Here is a 19,665-nt window from a genome sequence, read left to right as displayed (position 1 = left end):
ATAGGTCGTATAAACCTGTTTAAGATGGTAACTCTCCCCAAACTGACCTATATTTTTAGACAAGCCCCAACTGTCCTTCACAAATCCATCTTTGCCAAACTAAAAAGCCTAACGACCACATTATACTGGAACCACTCACCCCCGAGAATAGCCCTCACAACCCTGCAACTCCCTATAAATAAAGGAGGACTAGCGGCTCCAAACCTATTTTTGTATTATCTTGCAGCGCAACTTACAACAGCCAGAAACTGGACAGTACCCACCCTAACCAATACTGCAACTATCCTTGAAGCCCAAGTAATAGGCTCACTGGAGGAGCTAAAAAACCTCTTATACAGAGGCACTAAATATACAAAAAAAGCCTCTCCACTAATGAAAGCAACTGTGAGAGCTTGGCAAACTGCAAATAGCTTTTACCCCAAGCCCCAACAACATTACTCCTTATATATGCCACTTTGGCACAATCCTCACCTAAAACACTTCAGATCAATCCCAGACCCGCAACTATGGGCACAATATAACATAAAATATCTGGAAGATATCGTGGAAAATGGCACAATACTTACTTATCAACAACTTAAACAAAAATTCTTGCTCCCTAACAAGATGCTCTTCAGATACCTACAGCTCAGGCATGCTGCAGAGGCCCAATTAGGCCGCATGCCAATTGATACAAGCCCAAGACAAACAGAAATAAGAACGCATGCGGAAAGCCTTAAGAAACCGCTATCGAGTTTCTATGCACAATTACTGGAAGTTCGTAGCACATCTCTGAATAGGCTGTATACGAAATGGCAGAATGATATCCCCCAGCTTACAACAGAGCAATGGGAGGACACTTTAGACTCTGCCTTCGAAGGGATCATTAGTAGTAAAGACAAGTTGACTCAACTAAACTACCTAAACAGAACCTATGTTACCCCACAGAGGCTACACAGCATGAACCCTAACTTATCCCAGAACTGCCCTAGATGCCAATATGCCCCAGCAAGTTTTATCCATATGACATGGGAATGTCCTAAAGTCAAACGTTTCTGGAGAAAGGTAATACAGTGCATAAAAGAAAAAACAGACATAATACTTCCAATGGATCCCAAAGTTACACTACTCAACCAAGTAGAAGAAATATTGCCAAGAAGGGCAAAAAGAACATTATTGTCAATACTATGTATGTACGCAAAAAAATCAATAGCAATCCACTGGAAATCCAATGGAACTCCATCTATTCACTCCTGGGAACAGTTAATAGAAAAGGCCATTCCGCTTTATAAACTCACCTATATGAGAAGAGGTTGCCCAGACAAATTTTATAAAGTATGGGAACCCTGGTTAGATGCAGACCCAGCAGTAGACTAAACCCCTACATGACATAACCAAACAGAACGAAACAAAACATACACTGAATGTTATCTCCCCCTAAGTATAGACATCAAAGAGAAACAGTAAGGAATAAGATACCATCAAGGTTAAATTCGGTTAAAACTTTATTTTTATTCTTTTTTTTATCTTTTATTTTCAATATTAAACATGGCATGTATAATACTATTACTTTGTTCTATTACAAGTAAATAAACAATGTAAAACGCAATCTTAACAATGCATGTAACATAACTGTATGTAATGCTTTGAAATGTTTAATAAAAGAATTGTTAAAAAAAAAAAGGAGTGATAGATTGCTAGTGTGTACAGCTCAGATATAATTCCCATTTTATGTTTAATTCTCTACAATAGGCCTTGCTGATATTTGTGTTGTATGTACTGCACAGTATATGTTTTCTCTATGCAAGGAATGTATCATAGTAACGTAGTAACTTAGGTTGAAAAAAGTCTCCATCTCCACCCTTTTGTTTCCCATTAGCCTTACCCTGTCCCATAGCAACCAATGCATTTTCTCATAACCTACAAAAAGCACTGAGAGTTATTCTTGGACTAATTACATAAATTCCCAGATGCAAAAGATGGGAATACAGGCAACAGTATTAGATCCTAGTTACACTAGGCTTTTAAGCTAAAATGTCTTTTTTGTTATTATATCTTATTTCTTAGTTGGGAGCAAGTTTAATGTACAGTTTTAATATTACAGAAAAGGAGATCAATTTAAAAAAAAAAAATGTAATTATTAATTATTTTATTAAAGTGGAGCCTATGGGAGATGGCCTTCCTTTACTTTGGAGCTTTTTATTTGTATATTGTGTCACATACTGTATGTATCACATACTGCCTTGCACAGTTGTTTCTCTGCTTGATTTACACAAAGTCAACACTGAAACCTTTAGTTGCTCATTACAGAAGTTAATTCTTTCTAACATAAAAGACCTGTTGTCTGTTTTGTAGGTCTTTAGTAGGCAAAGGGTTAATATCCTCTCCTCTAGCTCTCCAACACCCTCCCCCTGAGGTTTGGGTAGTCTGTGCATTCCTCTCCTCCTCCCTCACATCCCCTTCCCACTCCATCCCTTTCTCCCCCCACCTCTGGTTCCTTCTCCTCCTCCCTCTTTCTTTCTCTCAGAGTAAGCTGAGGAAAAGACACAAGGCGACGAGTGGGCCATGAAGGGAATTAGCCTTCTAGCCCTGGTGGCTATCCTGCCCTTGCTGTGCCAGACTCAAGAGACTGAAGAGCAGCGGTCCTGCCATGGGGCATTTGATCTTTACTTCATTCTGGACAAGTGAGTCACTGGGATAGAGTTTGTGATGCAACAAGGGGATATAAATCAGGAATATTATTATAAACTGGCATAAAGAGAATTAAAAACACTATCCAACACTTGACAAAGTTACAATACTAGAGAAGCAGTAAAGGGATTAGGCCAAAGAGCACTAGTTTACCAGATAACTGTGAGGGAAATATGTAACAGTACATTAAAAGACAGAAAAACAGGAAAGGCTTAGTATATATAGACTAAGCTATCCAGGCAGCTTCTAAAAACAGATATTCTGAGAAACAGGAACTGTACATTTACATTCATTTCTAAAACAAAGAATAGTCTATAAAAGACAGCTACACAAGGATAAAGATGCAAAAGATTGGTAAAGATGGTAAAAGAGACACCAGATTACAATTAATCAAGGACTACTATAGAAGTTTAAGAAAGTGGCCCTGAGCAACTATAGAAAAGGTAAGAAGACACAAAAACTCCTCCAAATAGTGTCTAGGTACATTACTTGCAATAGCTTATTAGCTTAGTAGGCTTCTGTTTTGCCTTCTTCTGCTTAATCATATTCAAGTTTTATAAAACTTAGTCCACCAACATGAAGGTTTTACATTTGAAATTATTAAATGTATATTAAATTGTCTGTTTTCTCTATTAGAAAATAAATAAGTTGTGATACCATTTGCCAGCCAGAGTTCACGCTGGAAAACATAAAACTTCCTTTGTTAGATTCCTTTACTGGTGACATGATGCTGCACAGCGCCTATGTGGTGTGAGTGTTTACACACAATTAAAAAAATCCCTAGCCACTGACACACCAACAGGAAGGCTGCAAGTTCCACCAAAACACATTCAGCCACTTCACACAGAACGGCAGACAAATATCTTTGTACTCTGATGTCACATTATGCTGTAGACAGTGATTGTGAGCTCTGTGAGTGCTAATTACTTGTGCTAATTATATGTGTGTGTGTGTGTGTCTGTAAAACCTCACATTTAAAAGGATGTTCTGAAACATATCCTATGCTTTTAGAACATGCTGGCAGACAAGGGGTTATTTTAGGTTAAATATCCCTGCTGCTCTATTTAGCTGCCAGATGAGGAGCTTCTTTAATGAAATATGATGGTTATCAAATTAAGGTCAGTAATTTGTGGTCCTTCTCATTTGCTGTGCTTGTAAGTCTGCTTTCATAACAACCAGTGTGTGTCTGTGTGGTTTAACAGACAGATAGGTTCTATGAGGTTTAACAACTAGGTATAGGTCCTGTAATTCTGTGTCTTCTATCCTGTCTGGTATACATTGGGTTTAAACACAATGCCTAAATAGGTTATCTAAATGCTGAAAATGAAAAGATTTTATAGATAAAAGATTGGGTAAATATGCTCTAGGGTTGTTCTATTTCCAGTGATGACAGACTGTTTCCACAGTCAGGAAATATGCCTTTATCTGTGGATTTGTTTACATCCTGACATTAAATCTGATTCCTTTTTCCTGCATTCTATAGAATACTGTTGTTTCTGTCATGCACGAAAATCATAACTTAATTTTGTGTATGTATATCTAGAGGATTCCCATATACTTAAAAAACAGTACACCTAGCAATAATACGCAAATCATCATAGTACATTTACCTTATGCTTTGTACAGTTCCCAGGGGTTAGAGGAACTACACAAGTGTCATGAATATCCTTGTATGTCTTCACTCATTAACAGCACTTAGTGAATAAAAATTGTGTGTTATAACAATAATTTTTGTGAAATGTGATTATATTAGATGACATCTCTGAGTTTGATATCCTATTAGAAAGCACATGATCTCATGCGACAGAAGTATATGACTATTATTACAATCATTTATTGATATACCTCTGACATTTTTCACATCAGTTTACAGAAAATACATATAACGTATATACTCGTATATAAGCCGAGTTTTCCAGCCCAAAAAATGTGCTAAAAAAGGAACCCTCGGCTTATACTCAAGTATATACGGGTAATTGTGTCCCACGAAGCAAGACTCCTCTCGCCTGTTTCTCACCTTATCACGGCTGCAGCCTTGCAGGGGAAGATGCGCTCGGCACGCAGGCACGGGGGGGGTGCGCTCGGCGCACGCAGGCATGGGGGGGTACGCTCGGCGCACGCAGGCACGGGGGATGCGCTCAACACGCAGGCACGGGGGTGCACTCGCACGCAGACAGGGGGGTGTGCTCGGCACGCAGGCACGGGGGGATGCGCTCGGCACGCAGGCACGGGGGGGGGCGCTCGGCGCAGGCAGGCACGGGGGGGTGCGCTCGCACGCAGGCAGGGGGTTGCGCTCAGCATGCAGGCATAGGGGGGTGCGCTCGGCATGCAGGCACGGGGGGGTATGCTCGGTGCATGCAGGCACGGGGGGGTGCGCTCGTCACACACAGACACAGGGGGTGCGCTCGGCACACGCAGGCAAAGGGGGGGTAGAATTACCAGAAAAAAAGAGATATGAGGAGTTCTTTAGAGCCTGCAGGGCCAGGTACAGGTAGAAAAATGGATCACAGCAACCTGTGTTTGCCCCATAAATACAGTCCTTCTTAATTTGAAGTGATTCCCCCTCCAGTCCCCTATCTTGTGTGTCAATTTAGATGCATTTAGGGAGTACCAGCAGTCACTTGTTACACGCAGGCTTGCGTGCGCACGCAGGTACGGGGGTGCGCTTGTCGCACGCAGGCATGGAGGGGGTGCGCTCAGAGGCACGGGCGGGTGTGCTGAGGCACGGGGGGTCCTTTCATTATATATTTGATTATTGAGACTTAGCAGTAGCGGCTGCATTTCCCACCCTAGGTTTATACTCGAGTCAATACATTTTTCCAGTTTGCTTAGGTAAAATTAGGTACCTCGGCTTATACTCGGGTCGGCTTATACTCGAGTATATACGGTAATTATTTTTAATAGATAGACCTATAAATGTCTCACTGATCAAATGGGATCCAGTTATAATGGTCAGGAGCTACCCTTGGTAAGCTATCAATGATATTTCTGAGAAGCTACCATTGGCAGGTCAGAAAGCTTAGTTTCCCATAAATCATAAAGAGTAATGAGTCAGAATATATGGTATCAGCATCACGTTATTTGCTTCAGTGAAGACAGTAAAAATAATTGAAAGAATCCCTTTCATTTTAAATATGGTGAAGTGCTGTCTTGTATAAAAAAGGGCATTGACTCAAGGGATGAGAACATAATTTTGCCCCTTTATAGGTCCCTGGTAAGGCCTCACCTTGAGTATGCAGTGCAGTTTTGGGCTCCAGTCCTTAAGAAGGATATTAATGAGCTGGAGAGAGTGCAGAGACGTGCAACTAAACTGGTTAAGGGGATGGAAGATTTAAACTATGAGGTTAGACTGTCGAGGTTGGGGTTGTTTTCTCTGGAAAAGAGGCGCTTGCGAGGGGACATGATTACTCTGTACAAGTACATTAGAGGGGATTATAGGCAGTTGGGGGATGTTCTTTTTTCCCATAAAAACAATCAACGCACCAGAGGTCACCCCTTTAGATTAGAGGAACGGAGCTTCCATTTGAAGCAGCGTAGGTGGTTTTTCACGGTGAGGGCAGTGAGGTTATGGAATGCCCTTCCTAGTGATGTGGTAATGGCAGATTCTGTTAATGCCTTTAAGAGGGGCCTGGATGAGTTCTTGATCAATCAGAATATCCAAGGCTATTGTGATACTAATATCTACAGTTAGTACTAGTGGTTGTATTTATAGTTTATGTATGTGAGTATAGATTGGTAGGTGTGGGTTAGGTGTGCTGGGTTTACTTGGATGGGTTGAACTTGATGGACACAGGTCTTTTTTCAACCCTATGTAACTATGTAACTATGTAACTATGTAAGTGACTTATCGTGATTGGAGAACTTACTTGCTTAGCGTAAAACTTTGTGAAAAGATTAAAAATGTTACTGATATGAATTGGAATCAATCAGAAAGCAATTTTAGTTCTGTGGTGTAACTCCTCTCCACTATGTTACATCTCTTCTTTACAGAAAGAAAGGGTCCTATATTGGCTAACATGGCACCTGAACAGCTCCTTAGGTAGACAGAGGGAAGGCTGGGGTGGACTTAGTTCCCACTGGTTGATGCAAAAGGGTAGAGATTTTTTTCCTGGTGAAATAGACCGCATCAAGAAATTCTAGTGTAGATGAGTGAAAAAGTTCAAAAATGTCAGAAAACTGCTCCACACCTTGTTATACAGTATATTCCAAGTGCTAAATACCATGGCGCATCTTAAGTTAACTTTTAGTATGTTACAGAATGGCCAATTCTAAGCAACTTTTCAATTGGTCTTCATTATTTATTTTTTATGTTTTTTTTAATGATTTGCCTTCTTTTGCTGACTCAGCTTTCAAATGGGGGTCGCTGTCAAACAAAAGCAAGCAATTGCTTAAAGGAATACTGTCATAGGAAAATAACTTAAAAAACTTCTCCAGCGGAATCCTGCATTGAAATCCATTTTCAAAAATGCAAACAGGCCATGTGACCTGTGCTCTGATAAACTTTAGTCACACTTTACTGCTGCGCTGCAAGTTGGAGTGATATCACCCCCAGCATCCGATCAGCAGAATAATGGGAAGTTAGCAAGATAGCAGTTCACAGTAGATTCAGACTAGCACTCAATAGTAAGATATTAAAGTCTGGCTTGGGACTCCTCCAGTTACATTGGAGTAGGAGAAAAAATAGGTTACCTAATAGCAGTTCTAATGTGTAGCACTGGCTCTTTCTGAAAGTTTAGACACAATGGGGTTGATTCACTGAAGTGCGTTAAAATGAGCGCAATTTATAGCATGCAGTAAAAATTTTATTGCTTATTTTTTGCAACTTAATGCACAATTCAGAAAAAGGACACGCATCAAAATTGACGCGGTAATTGGCGCACACGCTATAATTGACACACGCGGCATTATGGCGCGAAATTCTGCACGCAAGTGTAACGTGTCATATACCACATGACTAATACCATTTTGCGCAGTTGCGCTGTGAGAATGTAGAGGGAAAGCACGGAAGGTGCTGGTGCGCAATTGGCAAAGTGATACAAGGTGACCCAAGTGATGGAGAGCTGTGTGGAAGCCAGCAGTGGCAGAGGAAAAAGTGGCAAAAAGGAGGGAACAGCATGGTAGGCCACAGGAGTCTGAGAAGAGGCACAGGCACCCTGGAGGAAGCCTACAGGAACCAGGCAGGTTCAATGTCAGAACCCACACCACCAAAGCTGCAGAGGAAGGGACAGCAACCCACACCTGCAAGTATTCCCGCTTCTGCTTGTCACACAGCTCCAGCAGTGACACTGAGAAAGTGAGGTCTGGCTTCATCAGCAGCCCAGATGTGTCGGATGTGGAGGGCACTGATCAGCCACAGGAAGCCAGTGGAGAGGAAAGAGAGGAGCTTCCACCCCCCTCATCACCAAAAAGGAGCCACAAAGGAACAGCAGGAGAGCAGGCTGCGAAACCTGAAATTCTCAGAATTTGAGAATGAGGCTTTGGTGGAGAGGATCATGCCGGTCTTCCACAAGATAATCGGCAAATATCCCTTCGATTCCCACAGGAATGTCGGCAAAGGTAGGTGTAATGACATTAATACAAGTGTAATTACTATTAATGTAATCCAATGTTTTCTAAAACAGATTCATCCTTACCACCACCTGGCAAAAGCAGACGCAGACAATCGTCATCTGCTCCCATTCCAGGTATTTTTGTTACCAAATTTTGTTGGACATGTGTTTTGTGTTAGGCTTGTGCAATGGCGTAATAGTGAATTGTGTCCGTGTATATTGCAGGTGTTTCAATTACAGAAGTGCAATGTATTTTATATTATTGCTAGGTGTGTTATTGGACAAGTGTGTCTTGCTGGGTTAGGTGCAGCCAGTTCATCTTGTACTTTTGGACAGTCAAACTTTTCAACTTGATTTTGCCCTTGCACTCTGTATGGCAAAACATTTTACCTTTTTTGCTCATTTGGAATGAATCAATGTCCACAAATAGTTTTTGCAAAATAAACTTGGTCATGTTTTAAAACAAATGACAATCATTATTGTCCATGAAGTTTGCCTGGCATCATGAACATAATAACAAAAAATTAAATAAAGTCTTTTTCTTTTTTCCAAAAGGTGGTCACAGACGCTCCACTGCTCCACTCCCCACAATGCGATCCTGCAATTGTAGTGGATGTATCAAGTAACGTGGCCTTATTTTCGAATGAGGAGCCAGCACACATTCCCCAACAGCAGGTCACACCTCTTGCCAGAACCAGCACAGCTAATGTGCCCCCCAAAGAACCTGAGAAGGATCGGTTCCATAGATCCCTTAGACGCCACAACAAATCATTAATGAAAAAGTTGGACACATTGCATGTGGACTTGTGTGTGGCCACTAATGCCTACAATGTGAGTCAGGCACGCCAAGCTGTGCACGAGGCTGCCATGTTAAGCCTGCAAGAGGAGCGTTTACAAGTCCAACGTGAAAAAGTGGCATTGTTGGCTAAGCAAAATTCTCTTCTAGAGAAACAAATTGCATTGCACGAAAAAACCCCAAAAGGAAATTCAGCCAACATGCTCTACCACTAGAGATAGTGATGAGAGTTCAGCTACCTCTCCTGCAGCTCCCACTAGGCAGCTTCGTAAAAGAAAATAAATGTGCCACATTAGGGATCTGTGGAACCTATCTTTTCTTAGACCTATGTTCTTTGTAAATAGTTCTTTCTCTTTTTGCTATTTGTGTTGGGGGAGGGGGAATCACCTGCTCAAATCCACATCAGCCTTAGTTGCCACTCACTATTGCTGTGACAAATAAAAGAAAGGAGCATTTCTTTTGTAAGTGGGCAACTAATTTCCCTGTAAATAAAACCTATTTTTTTGGAGAAGTTGTTTGTGGGATTAAAGACTGTAGGTACTTACAGGAAAAGTAATTGGTAACGATTTGTCCCCGGACTTCATTCCCTCTGGCTGCTCTCGGACATTATCTTGGGGATGTATGGGGTCATCCAGGTCCTCAGCCACATCGCCTGGTAAGCCAAGCCGGTTCGCCAGCCACACGCAGCCACAATTTTGGCAAATTTAGAGGGGCTGTACATTAGGCTGCCTCCTGACTTATCCAGGCAGCGGAAGTGGCTTTTAAGGACCCCAAATGTCCGCTCAATCACAGAACGCGCTCTGACATGTGCTTCATGTGATGAGCCACCAAGAGCATGGGTAGCCAGCATCTCCTAAAATAAAATAAGATGTCATAAGATGCTGCAAACAAATAAGCTGCTTCCAGTCTCCCTGTCAAAACACGGCCCTTTTTTTTTGCAACAGATGTGACAGTGTGAGACAGGTGACACTACAAGTAGCTGCTTTGACTCTCCCACTGGCAAAAGAGGGCACTTTACAAATTGCAAAACAAGCTTATGGCAGGCAGGGGCCTGGTTTGACAGTGGGAGACAGAAATCTGCCCCAATGAATTGAGAATTTTCCTGTCGTTTCGCAAATTTTTCGGTGAAGCGAAACAGGACAGAATTGCTCATGATGGGCGAAATATTTCGCCAGGCATGGATTCGCTGCGAATTTCCGCGTTTCGCCATTGGCGGATTGTTTTGCGAAACGGATGAAAAAATTTGCGCGGAAAAATTCACCGCACGTCAAAAAATTGTCGCGGGCGTCAAAAAAGAATAGTCGCGGGCGTCAAAATAATAGCCGCAGGTGACGAAACAATAGCTGCGAGACAAAATAATAGCCACGCAACAAAACAATAGCCGCGCGACGAAACAATAGCCGCAGGCGACGAAACAATAGCCGCGCGACAAAACAATAGCCACGGGCGACAAAACAATAGCCACGGGCGACGAAACAATAGCCGCGCGTTACTGCTGGCTTCTGTTTCATTGTCTCAATAATCAATAACCAGCAGTGCAGAAATGGACAGACAGATGCTACATTAAATAGCAATATTAAATAGCACATTGTGTCTCAGAGCATAGTTACATAGTTACATAGGGTTGAAAAAAGACCAGTGTCCATCAAGTTCAACCCATCCAAGTAAACCCAGCACACCTAACCCACACCTACCAATCTATACACTCACATACATAAACTATAAATACAACCACTAATACTAACTGTAGATATTAGTATCACAATAGCCTTGGATACTATGCTTGTTCAAGAACTCATCCAGGCCCTTCTTAAAGGGGAATCTGCCATTACCACATCTCTAGGAAGGGCATTCCACAACCTCACTGCCCTCACCGTGAAAAACCACCTATGCTGCTTCAAATGGAAGCTCTGTTCCTCTAATCTAAAGGGGTGACCTCTGGTGCGTTGATTGTTTTTATGGGAAAAAAGAACATCCCCCATCTGCCTATAATCCCCTCTAATGTACTTTGTACAGAGTAATCATGTCCCCTCGCAAGCGCCTCTTTTCCAGAGAAAACAACCCCAACCTCGACAGTCTCACCTCATAGTTTAAATCTTCCATCCCCTTAACCAGTTTAGTTGCACGTCTCTGCACTCTCTCCAGCTCATTAATATCCCTCTTAAGGACTGGAGCCCAAAACTGCACTGCATACTCAAGGTGAGGCCTTACCAGGGACCTATAAAGGGGCAAAATTATGTTCTCATCCCTTGAGTCAATGCCCTTTTTTATACAAGACAGCACTTTATTTGCTTTAGTAGCCACAGAATGACACTGCATGGAATTAGACAACTTGTTATCAACAAAAACCCCTAGATCCTTCTCCATTAAGGATTCCCCCAACACACTACCATTCAGTAGATAGTTCACGTTTATATTATTTCTACCAAAGTACATAACTTTGCACTTATCAACATTGAACCTCATTTTCCATTTTGCTGCCAAGTTTTCTAATTTTGTCAAATCGCTCTGCAAAGCGGCAGCATCCTGCATGGAACATATAGTTTTGCACAATTTTGTGTCATCAGCAAAAATAGAAACAGTACTCTCTATGCCCTCCTCCAGGTCATTAATAAACATGTTAAAAAGCAAAGGACCAAGGACTGACCCCTGTGGTACTCCACTAACCACACTGGTCCAATTAGAAAATGTTCCATTTACCACCACTCTTTGTACTCTATCCTTCAGCCAGTTCTCTATCCAATTACAAATATTATGTTCTAGGCCAATATTCCTTAATTTGATCATTAACCTTCTGTGAGGTACTGTATCAAACGCTTTAGCAAAGTCCAAGTAGATGACATCAACTGCCATTCCAGCATCGAGGTTCCTACTCACCTCCTCATAAAAGGTCGACTAAATTAGTCTAGCAAGATCTGTTACGCATAAAACCATGCTGGCATAAACTAATAGTATTGTGAACTGCAATGTATTCAAGTACCCTATCCCTTATTACAGTGCTGTCCAACTTCTGTGGTACCGAGGGCCGGAATTTTTCCGACCTACGAGGTGGAGGGCCGATAATGGAAGCCAGTTTTGACCACTCCCCTTTTTGAAACCGCACCCACTTGAAAACACACCTGTGTTATCACATGACCATACCCATATTAATGGTTGTAGTACAGCAAAAACCTGCCATACTCTGCCTTCCCTACCCTGCCTGTGTGTGCCATACTCTGCCTTCCCTACCCTGCCTGTGTGTGCCATACTCTGCCTTCCCTACCCTGCCTGTGTGTGCCATACTCTGCCTTCCCTACCCTGCCTGTGTGTGCCATACTCTGCCTTCCCTGTCCTGCCTGTGTGTGCCATACTCTGCCTTCCCTACCCTGCCTGTGTGTGCCATACTCTGCCTGCCCTACCCTGCCTGTGTGCCATACTTTGACTGTGAATGCCATTCTTGGCTGGTTTGTGCCATACTTGGCCTGTGTGTGCCATACTCTGCCTGCCCTACCCTGCCTGTGTGTACCATACTCTGCCTGTCCTACCCTGCCTGTGTGTACCATACTCTGCCTGCCCTACCCTGCCTGTGTGTGCCATACTCTGCTTGCACACACAGGCAGCATACAGTGACACAATGCTGGCACTGCTCCTACAATCTGCACAATAACTATTGTCTGAGGTGTGAACAGCAGAACAATGTGGGTGATTACAGCCTGAGCCTGAGGTGTGAACACTGCAGGAGGTGAACAATGCAGAGATTAAAAGGTGTGAACAACACAGGGGATTACATTTTTAAACAATACAGAGGGTTAACAGCCTGAATCTGAGGTGTGAACCATGCAGGGGGGGCAGTTAATCTCAGTACTGATACCATTTAAAGCTTACACAGGTGGGGGGGCCACACAGAGGGGGGTCGCCAGTTGGACAGCACTGCCTTATTACCCCTTCCAAAAGTTTTCCTACTACTGATGTCAGACTAACAGGCCTATAGTTTTCAGGCTGAGAACGGGATCCCTTTTTAAATAACGGCACCACATTAGCAATCCGCCAGTCTCTCGGCACCATGCCAGACCTCAATGAATCCTGAAAAATTAAGTGAAGACGTTTGGCAATCACAGCGCTCAGCTCATTTAATACCCTGGGATGAATCCCATCCGGCCCTGGACCTTTGTTTATCTTTACATGTTCAAGTCTCTTTTGAATTTCCTCCCGAGTGACCCATGCGTCAGTAGCTAAATTACTAGAACTGGGCATATTAAAAAGGAAGCCTTCATTATCTGGCTCCTCAGATGTATAGACAGATGAAAAATAAGAGTTCAAAATTTCAGCTTTTTCCCCGTTCTCATCTACCAACTTACCCCCCCCGTGATAATAAGGTTCCCACCCCTTCTTGCTTCATTTTTTTACTATTCACATAATTAAAAAATAATTTTGGATTCTTTTTACTCCTAGCTGCAATATCCCTTTCCATTTCTATTTTAGCTTGCTTGATAGCTTTTTTGCATGCTTTATTTGCTTCCTTGTACATAGAAGCTAAATATGTAAATTAATATGGACGTCACTATTCTGCTTAAGTAAAGATGTTTACTGCTTTATAAATCATAATAAGGTGTCATTTTATCTTCACCCAAGCACAAGTGCTAAAGCAATAGTGCACCCTTTAGAGTACATTTAACATTTAAGTATTTGCCCCCAGGGGAATGTAGCACTTTAGATGCAGCGTCAGGGGGCACAGGCCAGAGCTGTCCTTACCGCCTGTCCTAATGACAGTCCTGTCCTTACTGCATGCACAAGAATGGTTAGGGGAAAGGATGCTTGTGTGCCTCCCACCCCTTACCATTACAGTGCTGACAGTGCTGGGGGTATGTCTTTGCTTTCCAAAATGGAGTGCAGAGATCTGCAGGAATAAGTAAATAACAGAAGGCGGTCTGCAAAAAATTGCACTTTTTTGCACTTTTTACACTACCTTCTCCAAAGTAAAATGATCCCTGTTATGTATCATCTGCACATATAAAGCATTAGGCCCGGATTTGTGGAAAGCTCACATTAGGCCCGGGCCTTACATTTATCCACATTAAATCTTATCTGCCGCTTAGCCTCCCAGATTACTAATTTGTCAAGATTCTGCTGCAAGGATGCCACATCCTGGGTAGAATTAATTGGGCTGCAGAGTTTTGAGTCATCTGCAAACACTGATGCATTACTTATAATACCCTCCCCTCAAGTCATTATTGAACAATTTAAACAAAAATTGACCCAGTACAGAACCCTGAGGAACCCCACTGAGAACCTAACTCCAAGAAGAGAATGTACCATTAACAACCACCCTCTGTACCCGATCCTGTAGCCAGTTTCTATCTATGTGCAAATGACTTCACTAAAACCAACAGACATTAGTTTAGAAAGCAGTTGTTTTTGGGGTGATTTGATGTGTCTTTGTGATATAATTGGATTAAACACCTATTGGCACAAAAGCGAGTCCACCAAATGACAGGGATAATAGGTATATGCAGAAGAAATTTTAACACTGCAATGCATATTATAATAATTATATGGAAAAGCATGCTCATTATTTAAAATTCCCTGAAAACCACAGTTTAGAAAATATATGCTCTATTTTGGAGAACATATTTAGCAATATGTGGTTATTTCAAATTTAAATTATTCTGAATCTTTGCTTTCCAAATACAAATGACTGTGGTCACTAACACAAGAGTTTAGTTCAGATAGACTGAAAATGGCAAAAAAAAAATATATATATATACAAATCCACAATTTTGACCAGGAACATTCTGTGAGAAGTGAAGAAATGTAGTGAGGAGCATGAACATACTGATGCATGGGTCACTCAGGAAGAACTTGAACATGTAAAGGTAAACAAAGGTCCAGGACCGGATGGCATTCATCCCAGGGTATTAAACAAGCTTACTGCTGTGATTGTCAAACCTCTTCACTTAATTTTTCAGGATTGATTTAGGCCGGGCATGGTGTTGAGAAACAGGCGAATTGCTAATGTGGTGCCGCTATTTAAAAAGGGATCCCGTTCTCAGCCTGTAAACTATAGACCTGTTAGTCTGACTTCAGTAATAGGAAAGCTTTTGGAAGGGGTGATAAGGGATACATGGCAAATTACAATACTATATTGCAAATTACTATACTGTAAGTTTGTACCAGCATGGTTTTATGTGTAACCAGGCCCGGATTTGTGGAAAGGCCACAAAGGCCCGGGCCTAGGGCGGCATAAGTTTAGGGGCGGCATGCCGCCCCGCCGCAACAGAATTTTTAAATTTGGCTCCCATATGGAGCAGTCGGGACCTCTCCCCACTGCTCCGTATGGGAGTTTAAATGTGCGATTGCGCATGCGCATTGATCGCGCATGCGCACTCAGGGGTAGAGGGCGCCGCGCGATTGCGCATGTGCACTCGGGGGGGGGGGGGGGGCGCCGCAAAGTTAAATCTGGCCCTGTGTGTAACAGAAGTTATTCAGAATCTTTGCTTTCCAAATACAAATAACTGTGGTCATTAACACAAGAGTTTAGTTGGATAGACTGAAAATGGCAAAAAAAAAATACAAATGCACAATATATATTTTATGGTATCAAGGAGTTACAGACTTTGGGTACCCTAATAATTTGTGATATCTATTTGCTGAGGAGAGTTGTAAAATTCATAAAAAGAACATTTTAGGGGTCATTTATGACATGAAAATAGGCAGACTTTGCCAGTATAAGGGCATCTCTGCAATGTGTCAACTGGGAAAGGCTTTTCATGGGGTTAGACACAGAAGGAAAATGGAACATCTTTAAAACATTGCTTTGCAAGTATACACAACAGTATATTCCCCTTGTAAGCAAGGAGAGGCATCGCAAAGCAAAACCTTTATGGCTGAATAAAAGAGTTAAGGTCGAGGTTGGTAATAAAAAACGTGCTTTTAAAGCATTCAAGTTAGCTGGGACAGCGGAAACTTTCATCAGGTACAAGGAAGCAAATAAAGCATGCAAAAAAGCTATCAGGCAAGGTAAAATAGAGATGGAAAGGGATATTGCAGCTAGGATAAAAAGAATCCAAAATTATTTTTTAATTATGTGAATAGTAAAAAAAAGAAGCAAGAAGGGGTGGGAACTTTATTATCACGGGGGATGGGGGTACGTTGGTTGATGAGAACGAGGAAAAAGCAGAAATTTTGAACTCTTATTTTTCATCTGTCTATACATCTGAGGAGCCAGATAATGAAGGCTTCCCGTTTAATTTACCCAGTGCTAGTAATTTAGCTACTGACGCGTGGGTCACTCAGGAGGAAATTCAAAAGAGACTTGAACATGTAAAGGTAAACAAAGGTCCAGGACCGGATGGGATTCATCCCAGGGTATTAAATGAGCTGAGCGCTGTGATTGCCAAGCCTCTTCACATAATTTTTCAGGATTCGTTGAGGTTTGGCATGGTGCCGAGAGGGTATTAAACAAGCTTACTGCTGTGATTGTCAACAAGCTTACTGCTGTGATTGTCAAACCTCTTCACTTAATTTTTCAGGATTGATTGAGGCCGGGCATGGTGCTGAGAAACAGGTGAATTGCTAATGTGGTGCCGCTATTTAAAAAGGGATCCCGTTCTCAGCCTGAAAACTATAGACCTGTTAGTCTGACTTCAGTAATAGGAAAGCTTTTGGAAGGGGTGATAAGGGATACATGGCAAATTACAATACTATACTGCAAATTACTATACTGTAAGTTTGTACCAGCATGGTTTTATGTGTAACCAGGCCCGGATTTGTGGAAAGGCCACAAAGGCCCGGGCCTAGGGCGGCACAAGTTTAGGGGCGGCATGCCGCCCCGCCGCAACAGAATTTTTAAATTTGGCTCCCATATGGAGCAGTCGGGACCTCTCCCCACTGCTCCGGGGAGAGGTCCCGAATCTTTGCTTTCCAAATACAAATGACTGTGGTCACTCTTGCCCACTACCCGTCCCCAAACTTCATCATTTAAATGCTCAAGTTCTGGAGTGGCAGCAGATGAAGGCAACATGGGCCCTAAGGATAGTGCTGGCTTGTGTCCACTGAAGCTGAGGTCTGCACTCGTGGCGGATCTTTTTTTCCTGTGTTAGGGTCAGAGTGCAGCCACACCAAGCCAATACTCATGATCTGCATTAAAGGGCAGCGTTTTGTCTTTGTACCAGCATAACATGTTATAATGCAACTTTTTAATTTATTTTAAAATGTTTCAAGTAACTTGAACAAACATTTGAAGTTTGCTAGTTTGAAGTATAAAGTTACCTTTTAACAGTGACGGTTTTAGAAATATGTTGTTTTCCATGGTCAGCTTATTGTTTGTGGGGTGGGTTTAATACACATAAAAGGCAGTTTTGTATTTGTAGGGTTTGAACTATTTGCCATGACAATTAATATGAGCAATTTATCTTTTGGGATCTCTACTTGCCACTTATGTACTTATGTACTTAACTATCCTATAACATTCTGGGCCCCGTGGCTTTAGTTTTCAAATTTTGCCCTGTTTAGAACAAGAAATAGCAAAAACCATAGCTATTTCCTAGTAAAAAATAAAGTGAAAAAGTATGTTCATATGTTTGTTTCACCAAGTGTTGAAAAAGGGGGCATACTGTCCCTTAAATCTCATCTATTTTAGCCTCCCACATCCTTCTACTCCTGTGGGGATTATATCAAAGCAGGAGCAAGGCTTGCATTGTCCACTACAACAATGGCCTAAATTGTTTTGCAAGCACTTTAGGCGATGGTTGTCTGGAAGAATTACAATTTGCTCATGACTGCTTTCATGAATACTTTCAGGCAATTGCTGTAGTGGGCAATGGGAGGGTGAGATAGCACAGCCTGATCTACTAAAAAATCCTGTTAACTACACTACCCAAATTGTTTTGTGTGTCATTGCCCTTACTGGACTGCTGTTTGAGGGTAAATATCTAAGCGGGTTACGTAACTAAGCAACTAAGTAAGTTTGCCCAGGAGAAGTAACCCATAGCAACCAATCAGTGGGTAAAATTTACTGGTCACCTGTTTAAAAGCAAATATTCTATTGGTTGCTATAGGTTACTGCTCCTGTGCCTTTTGTTATACAGTATATGGAATACAGGGATGCACAGTATGTACAGTCTCACAATATACAAAAGTACAAACATGGTAAAAAAAAGCACTACAAAACCATACCCCCAACTGTCCCGCTTTGCGCAGGACAGTCCTGCTTTTTATAGCGCATCCTGCTGTCCTGGATCGTTCCATGAATGTCCCGCATTTCCGTAATAGATTACGGAAATGCGGGACATTCATGGAACGATCCATGATAGCGGGATGCGCCGGCTGAAGCTGGGCGCGCCTGCTCCTTGCGCGGCTTCTCTCCTTATGTGTCTTCTTCTCCAGCAGTGCGAGGCCCTTTTATAAGGTTGCGCCCCATGCATACTGACGTCACACGTACACACGGGGTGCAACCTTATAAAAGGGCCTGGCACCTCCGCACATGGAGCCACATAAGGAGAGGAACCGCTGAAGAAGTAGGAGCATGTATTGGGGGGCTCTGTGTATAGGGGGCTTTGTGTATAGGGGCACTGGGTATGGGGGGTACTGTCTATGAAGGGTACTGTGTATTGGGGGACACTGTATGAAGGGTACTGTGTATGAAGGGTACTGTGTATTGGGGGGCACTGTGTATGAAAGGTACTGTGTATGGGGGGCACTGTGTATGGAGGGCACTGTGTATGAAGGGTACTGTGTATGGGGGGCACTGTGTATGGTGGACACTGTGTATGGGGGGCACTGTGTATGGGGGGCACTGTGTATGTGGAGTACTGTCTATGGGGGGCACTGTGTATGGGGGGTACTGTCTATTGGGCCATTGGGGGCACCGTGTATGAGGGGGCAAAACTGGTACATATTTATAACTCATAACTGACTGCCTTCTCTCTATATTTGTATTTTATATGTAGGAGTTGCTATATTGCTATACTGTAGTACAGTATGAGGGTATAGCACATTTGCATCTGATCTCACCATTTCAACTATATAAAATGAATATTTTTAGAAAAAAATGGGGTGTGTTAATTGGGGCATGGCCACAAAGGTGGGCGTGGTCAAAAAAATTTGCTGAAATCTTTTTCTCCCTCTTTTCATTTTTCAAATGTTGGGAGGTATGCAAAACATACAATAAACAATTATAAATACACAGAAATTAAGTGCCATGTGGTAATAGACACTGTAAGAAGGAGGTAAAAGTGGGTATCATACAGGCACAAATTGGAGCCTGTAACTGCCAGGACTATACTAGATTAAATAATGTTCTAGTGCTCAAATACAAACCGGATTCCAAAAAATTTGGGACACTAAACAAATTGTAAATAAAAACTGAACACAATGATGTGGAGGTGCCAACTTCTAATATTTTATTCAGAATAGAACATAAATCACGGAACAAAAGTTTAAACTGAGAAAATGTACCATTTTAAGGGAAAAATATGTTGATTCAGAATTTCATGGTGTCAACAAATCCCAAAAAAGTTTGGACAAAGCCATTTTCACCACTGTGTGGCATCTCCCCTTCTTCTTACAACACTCAACAGACGTCTGGGGACCGAGGAAACCAGTTTCTCAAGTTTAGGAATAGGAATGCTCTCCCATTCTTGTCTAATACAGGCCTCTAACTGTTCAATCGTC

At 42.2% G+C, this 19,665-nt stretch overlaps 2 protein-coding genes across 3 annotated transcripts in view; both read left to right on the top strand.

The window, feature by feature from the left end:
• Positions 1-2,432: 2,432 nt before the first annotated feature.
• The window catches only part of antxrl (ANTXR like), an 86,009-nt gene continuing 68,776 nt past the window's right edge, over positions 2,433-19,665 (top strand). Inside the window, exon 1 of one of the 2 annotated variants that reach the window (XM_018095867.2) lies at positions 2,433-2,663. In XM_018095867.2, coding sequence (XP_017951356.1) covers positions 2,545-2,663 — 119 coding nt within the window. In that variant the 5' untranslated portion in view covers positions 2,433-2,544. The remainder of the gene's footprint in view (positions 2,664-19,665) is intronic. The other variant, XM_002940640.5, reaches the window with a different exon arrangement.
• LOC116412024 lies at positions 7,452-9,333 on the top strand. Its single transcript, XM_031905222.1, has 2 exons — positions 7,452-8,354; positions 8,775-9,333. Exons 1-2 carry the CDS (start codon positions 7,992-7,994, stop codon positions 9,228-9,230), a joined length of 819 nt encoding a protein of 272 aa, XP_031761082.1. The 5' UTR covers positions 7,452-7,991; the 3' UTR covers positions 9,231-9,333.

The sequence above is a fragment of the Xenopus tropicalis genome, chromosome 7 (genome assembly GCF_000004195.4).
Source record: "Xenopus tropicalis strain Nigerian chromosome 7, UCB_Xtro_10.0, whole genome shotgun sequence".
Taxonomy (NCBI): domain Eukaryota; kingdom Metazoa; phylum Chordata; class Amphibia; order Anura; family Pipidae; genus Xenopus; species Xenopus tropicalis.
The sequence above is the reverse complement of the archived record's forward strand: the minus strand, read 5'-3'. Positions and strand labels throughout refer to the sequence as shown.